The following is a 7,178-nucleotide window of genomic DNA, read 5'->3' as shown; positions in this document are numbered from 1 at the left end:
CCATCTGGCTGTTATTTATTATCAATCCCACTTTACACAAGAGGAAGCTGAGGTTCCTTTACTTGCCCCAGACCGCAAAGGTATTCTCGGAGTCTTAAACGGGAATTCCAGGTCCGGAGTTCCACCCCGCCCACTTATAATGAATTCTGCGTGAAGGAATGGGCGGGGACTTCAAGCTTCGCGCCTATCGGAAAGTAGCCGTCCATCAGGTCCGGAGATTTTCGGACACCCAGATGCCCCAGGCTTCAGGGTAACGACCAGGAGAGTGAGCGCCTGCGCACTAAGCCCCAGCATACTCGCCCCGCCCCTCCGCGCCCCCGCCGTAGACTCAGGTAACGAGAGCGGCCGCACTGTGCGGAAGTGCGGCTGACGTGTCCCGGCCGCGCGGAGGATTGTGGGGGGCAACTCGGCTAATGGCGACGGGGGCGGCGGGAGGAGGCACCGGGCGCAGCGGGCGCTGAAGCTTTCTGCCCCGTTGGCGGCTGGCACCGCCGCAGCTGGCGGAGGCGACAGGAGTTGGCCCCAATAGCCGCTCGGAGCCGGGCCGAGGAGCCACGCCTGTAGGCTCGGCAGGGCCGAAGCGCCGAGAGTGGGAATAAGGATAGCGGAGAGGCGGCTCTGGGGGGCCGCAGCCTCGGCTCTCCGCCGCCACGGAGCCCGGAGCGAGGCTGCTGCTGAGGGTGTGTGAGTCAGCAACCGGGGGTCGACCCACTCGGAGCTCGGGAGGATCATGTCCGGCACCAACAGTCCCGAGGCGGTCAAGAAATTGCTGGAGAACATGCAGAGCGACCTGCGGGCCCTGTCGCTGGAGTGCAAGAAGAAATTCCCACCTGTCAAGGAGGTAGGAGGGGCTCGGCCCCGCCCCCAGAAGATCCCCTCCCCCATTCCCGAGGGGTTGGGGGCGACGGACCTCTGTCTTTCCCCTCCCTCTTTGCATTCAGAAGACAAGTTTGGGAAGGGAGGAGGGTCCATCGTCTTCGTGGCTCTCCCCCTCCCTTTTTCTTTTCCCTTTCCAAGCTGGCCCAGAAAGTTCAGTGGCCAGGACAAAATGTCTTGGAGTTTCTGAGATTTGAGCCTCCTCCCGTCCCACTAGGATGAAAGCGGTATCATTCAGCTTTTCAGAGTATCACCTCGCTCTCTCTGACTACCCCCAGTGTTCCAAAAAAACTAAATGCGGGGTGGGGAATCCTCTTTTGCACTAAGATTTGGGGGACACCTTTGTGAGCTTGTCTCTTAAGAGTTTTGAGATACCACTTAAGAACGAACGTACTTGTTAGTCTTGGAAGGGACCTTAGAAATGATCTTAGCTAGGAGTCTTAACCTTTTTCGTATCTTGAGCCTTTTTGACAATCTGATGAAATTTATGGACCTCTTCAAAATAATGTTTTTGAGTGTATAAAATAAAATACATGAGACTGAAAAAGAAATCAGTTATAATGAAATGCAATTATCCATATCCATTTTAAACCCTTCCACCACATCTTAGAATTAATACTGTATATTGGTTCATAAATATATATATATATTTTTTTAAATAGTTCAGGATAGGAACTCCTTAACTTAACTCTCGGGTTTAGCCCCTCCCTCAGTTTACAGATGGCAACTGAAGCCCAAAGAGGCTAAATTATTTGCCTAATGAGTGACAAAACTGAGATGTTAGATACTTGTACTCATTTTAACTTTAGTATCAGTAAGCATTAATGAACTGCTGAACACTATCTAAACTTTGGTGACTTTAATTATTATTTCCGTACTGATGACTGCCGATAATATTTTTCCAACCTGTCTCAAATCACCAATTACTTACTGATTATTTCTAATTGTATATCTCATAGATATCCTTAACTCATTGTGGCCATAACCAAACTTTGTATCTATTCCCCCAAGCTCCCACTTTTCTGAACATTCCTATTTCTGTGAAGGGCACCACAGTGGCTAAGGTGACTTGATGCCTCCTCAATTCAATCAATACAGACTTATTAGATGCCCACTACATGCTAGGCACAAGGGATTCAGAAAGAAGCAAAAGAGTGCCTGCCCTCAAAGAGCTTACAGTCTAAGTGGGGAGACAATATGCAAATAAGTGAAAATATACAAAGCAAACTATATGCAGGATAAATAGAAAATAACTAACAATGGGAAGGCACTGGTGAAAGTTGTATTGTCTTGTTCATGGCACAGCTGTATCAGTGGATCAAAGAGGACTTGTTAGGTAGGGAGTAAGGTGTAGCAGAACTGGATAGGTAGGAGGGGGCTAGGTTATCAAGGTCTTTGAATGTCAGAGAACATTTTGTATTTGATCTTTTAGGCAATAGGGAGCCACTGGAGTTTAATGAGTTTAATGTGGTGGCATGATCAACCCTGCACTTTAGGAAAATCAATTAGTGGCTGAATAGAAGATGGATTAGAATGGGGAGACAGTTGAGGGCCTTTCTTGCATGCTCGCCATATATCCACTATATTGTTAAATCTTGTTTCAATCTTTCCAACGTTCTCTGGTTATTCACTAGTCTTAACTGTTACTATAGCTACCACCCTAGTTCATACCCTTCTCACCTCTTGCTCTGAGTATTGCAATAGCCTCCTATTGGTCTCCTGTCTCAAGACTCTTCCTAATCCTAAACAGAATAGCAAAAGTGATATTTCTTAACTGTAGGTCTTATAGCACCTTTTCTCTTTTCAGTAATCTACAATAACTCCTCACCTCTTGAATCTAATATAATCTAATCTATGCCACTTTTTAAAGTTTTTTCACATCCTGGCCCCAGCCTACTTTCTCTTCTTGTATTCTTCAGTTCAGCCAAATTGGCCTTCTTGCAGTTCCTTACACAGGACACTTGAGCTCCTGTGTCAGTGTCTTTGCAGTGATTGTCTCTCATTCTTGGAATGTGCTCCCTCCTCATCCCTGTCCCATGTTTTCTTTATAATTCAGTTCAACCACTGCAAGAAGCATTTCTTGTTCCCACCCTTCCTCCCTAAAATACCCTGTATATATATTTTGTATATATCCTGTGTGTTTTATTATTGTACATGTTTTCCAATGGACCATAAACTCAAATTACTTAACCTTCCTAGCTTTCAATTTTCTCATTTGTAAAATGAGTGGCTTGGATTAGATGGCCTTTGAAATCCCATCCAGCTCTGAATCTGTTGAGTTCCTTGAAAGCAGCAGGAACAGTTTCCTTTTATTTTTTTACTTTATAACCTTTCTGCCTATCTCAATGCCTGGTGCATAGTAGGTACTTAATAAGTGCTTTTTGCTTGATCGATCCTGGGGTAAAACTATATGTCTATATGTACTTGTTGTTCAGCAGTGTCTGACTCTTTGCAGCCCCACTTGGAGTTTTCTTGGCAAAGATACTGGAGTGGTTTGCTGTTTTCTTCTCCACTGGATTAAGGCAAAAACAGAGGTTAAGTGACTTTCCCAGAGTCACACAGTTAATGTCCCAGCCAAAATTTGAACTTGGGTCTTCTGACTTAAGGCCCTGTGCTTTCTACTGTAACATCTAACTGCCCTTCAACTACATGTGCATAGAAAACTAAATGCAAAGCAATTTTAGATTCAGAGAAACATTAACTGGAGGAGTCAGGAAAAGATTGAAAACCATAAAAGAAAGAGTCCTTTCCATTCCATAAAAGAATATTCCTGTATGTCCTGGTTTTAACTCAGGATTTAAAATGTATTAGCTCTGTGATAATTCTTAAGTCATTCATCTTTTCTGAGTCTTAGTTTTTTATGGGGATAATATAATACCTGTGTTATCTGTCTGTGTTATCTGTCTCACAACATTCTTGTAAAAATGAATAAGATATGTAAAACAGTTTTAAGGAATTTCAACAGAATCATGAAATATTTTATAATTAAGAAAATTAGATACTGAGTTTGAGCAGTGATTCATAAAAGACAGAATTTTTGTTAGTGTGGATTTTAACATTAGCCAAATCATCACATGTTACATTGAATATACTGTTTACAAATGTTCCTGTTTGATCCTTTTAAACTGCATATAGCTCTTTTGTGGGCTTTGTTGAAAGAGATTTGGAGATATAGAATCTCCAAAAATAGATTTAAGATCTGTAAGGGGCCTTAGGGGCCATTGAGTTCACTCTTTTTATTTTATAAATGAGTAAACTAAAGCCCTGAAGGGTTAAGTGGTTCCTAGGTGTCTTAGGTGAAATGTGACCCCCTGGTCTTCCTGGCTTCTATCCTTTGTTGGAGCTTCTCTCTTCAGAAGATTGGGTTTGAATTTACAATCTGTATGACTTCGAACAAATGAATTTATCCTTTCTGCCTCAGTTTCTTCATCTTTAAAGTGAAAAAATTGGACTAGATGACTTAAAAGACTATCCAGTGGTCTACAAATGTGCAAGAAAACACATTATTAATGTGTTGTTCTTATAAGTAACTTTAGGATATAAAATTAAATTGTGTGTACTATTCAAACATAAAACTATTATTGATTTTACTGTAGTTTTCTTTAATTCGAAGGACCTATTATGCCCTAGGAGGGATACAGAGTTTAGGTAAGATATAATTTCTATTCCCTTGGATTCTAGAAAATGAGTTTCATAGTTCAAAAATCACTTAAATGCTTTTGGGAGGTTATTTAAAACAAAATGCCTTGTGTGGTGGGGAGGATGAGAGGAAAAGAGTCAACTATAAAACTAAAAACAGATCAAGTGATGGCGTCTCTAACAAACATTAGAAGAAGCAGCACTTTTAGTGGGAAAGATAGTTCAGTTTTGAACTTGTTGAATTTTAAGTACCTTACTTATGAATATTTATCTGAGACTTGGTGTAACTTTTAGTTTCTTTTCTGAGACTTCATTAGCTGGGGCTGTGTAGCACCTGTAGGAGTGGTTGCTAGACTGTATCTCCATCAGGGTTCCTTCCCAGGACGACTGAAGGCTTGTGGTTGAAATCATTGCTCTTCCCAAGGCATAAAAAGTTCAGGGTTCTGGGCTCTTTTGGGTCAAGTTGGTAGCCTGGCACATGCTGCCTCCTTTCTGCCTCCCAGAATGCCTTTCTGCTTCAGGAAGGCTACCTTTCCTGCCTTGTGTTTGAAACATTATTTAGCAGTTGGTAGTGACTGATGGAAATCAAGAATTTCCTCCCAGAATGATGACTTTGAGATCTGCTCTGGAAGCAGGATAGGTGTTCTGGGGATTTGCTGTCAACTATGGCCTCTGTGCTTATTTGTATCAGTTATTTCTAGTGGTGGGGAGGAAGGTGGGGCTCCTCTTCCACTATGATTTTTCACCTCAATGATGTCTACACGAGTTGAACTGGAAGCCTTTCTGGTGATTGTGGAGACATTGTCATTCCTGGACCTCTTGAGTTGAGAGTCCTGGGTTTTGACTTGCCTGGCCTATGGTGCCTCCTCTCTCTACCTGGTACCCTGCTGCTTTGGTAGAGTGACTTTGATTAGTTGGGCTTCTCACTTAGCTTTCTTTAAACTTGTTTTCTCTTCTTCTGCTTCTTGCTCTTTTACAGTGCAATACATATCATTTTTATCATATTTTCTTCTAAGTTCTATTATTGAATTTATATTCTAGAATAGTGTTTGCTTTTGTTGATATGTCTTTCCTCTTGGCTAATGTAGTTTTTAGGATTTCTTCATTATGACTTTTAATTTACATTGGTTAAACTTCTGTATAAAATTGGTCTTGTCATTATTACTATCCTTCCCTCTTGTTTCCCACTTTGGGGCATCAATACCATATAAAGTTCAGTTTGGAGTAGTTAAATTGCATATCGACTTTATATTTTTCTGATAATTATTATTTCTTTGAGCTTTATTCTAATTTTGATCCAGTTGGTTTTTTTAAAGTCTGTTTATAGACTGCTGATTCAGGATGACTTTCATATCAATAATAGGGTGTCTTTTCTGGACTCTAAACATTATATTTCATTTTTTGTGATGTTAGTGTTAATCATGTATAATTCCTACTGGTTCATGAAGAGAACGTCTTCTAGCCATAATAGACATGAGAATTCTGTGTGCACTGAGATTCTTTATCTTCATTATTTATTTTTGACCCTTAGTTTTCTGTATGCTTTTTTCATCATCTAATTTGCTTTTGCATTGAAGTTACTGAGTATCAAACTATATGTTCATTTAATTTAGAGATTTTTTTTCCTTAGAAATTGAATTAGAGAAAGAAAGAATTGAAGTAAGAGACAGAACAAATATACAGTTTGGTATATAAGTTGCAGTTATTTTCATAGTGGTCTTTTTGTAACTACTTGTCATGAACTATGCAATATTGATGACCAAATAGTCTATAGAATTATGTTTTTTGATTTGGATTCATGATAAAGCCATCTCATTTACTTATCTCTCCAAGAACCTCTGAGCCTTTTTGTTTATTATTAACTTCCTTCAGTGTACAGAAATAAGAATGACAAGATTGACATAGTTCAATCCCTGAAATAGTATATCAGTTTGTTGATCATTGCATAAGGATTTCATATTTTAGTATATTAATAATGAAGTTAATGTTTATAAATGCTTTAAAAACCATATGATTCTTAGTAGTCTTTGTCCCTTCACTCCTTCATTCTATCACTGTCTCTACAAAAGTGAAAGGGCGTTGCTTAGGACTGTGGGCCATTATATATTTTTCTGTGTTTTCTTGCGTTGCTGTGGATTTACCAGGGGGCCAATCTAGTAGCAATGAAACAGACTAAGCCAGGTTAGTCTTCTGAAAATACAGCCTGTTATGAAGACTATAATTGACCCCCTAGTAGGATGTAGTTATAGTCATAGTAACCTAGTGCCAAGGACTTTGTAAAGTGCTAAGGGTCCCTCCTCTCAAGGAACTCACAGTTACCTGGAGAGACATCATGCAGATAACAATGCGCACATAAGGTCTGTACAGGATAAATTGAGGGATAGTTAGAAAGAAAAGGCTCCGAGATTAAGCACTGGGAAAGGCTTTTAGCAGAAAATGGGACTTTACAGCTGATACTTGAAGAAGTCTAGGGAAAGGAGGAGGTAGAGATGAGGAGGCAGAGTGTTCCAGGTATGGGCAACAGCTAGTGAAACATACTTATTAGACTCTTGAGTTCCTTCTTGGCACATCTTGGGTTGCCTTAATGTTTACTGAGAAATGGTGTTTTGTGCCTAGACCAGCAAAGAGGCCAGTGCCAATGGATTGAATAGTGAAGAAGGTGC

The 7,178-nt window shown here is 40.6% G+C and overlaps 1 protein-coding gene across 3 annotated transcripts in view; it reads left to right on the top strand.

Annotated features, from left to right (window-relative positions):
• Positions 1–694: 694 nt before the first annotated feature.
• The window catches only part of MON2 (MON2 homolog, regulator of endosome-to-Golgi trafficking), a 149,938-nt gene continuing 143,454 nt past the window's right edge, over positions 695–7,178 (top strand). For all 3 annotated transcript variants that reach the window (XM_044678742.1, XM_044678740.1, XM_044678741.1), the window contains exon 1: positions 695–841. In XM_044678742.1, the coding sequence (XP_044534677.1) occupies positions 731–841 (111 nt within the window). In that variant the 5' untranslated portion in view covers positions 695–730. The remainder of the gene's footprint in view (positions 842–7,178) is intronic.

Source organism: Gracilinanus agilis, chromosome 5 (genome assembly GCF_016433145.1).
Source record: "Gracilinanus agilis isolate LMUSP501 chromosome 5, AgileGrace, whole genome shotgun sequence".
Classification (NCBI taxonomy): Eukaryota; Metazoa; Chordata; class Mammalia; order Didelphimorphia; family Didelphidae; genus Gracilinanus; species Gracilinanus agilis.
The sequence above is the reverse complement of the archived record's forward strand: the minus strand, read 5'-3'. Positions and strand labels throughout refer to the sequence as shown.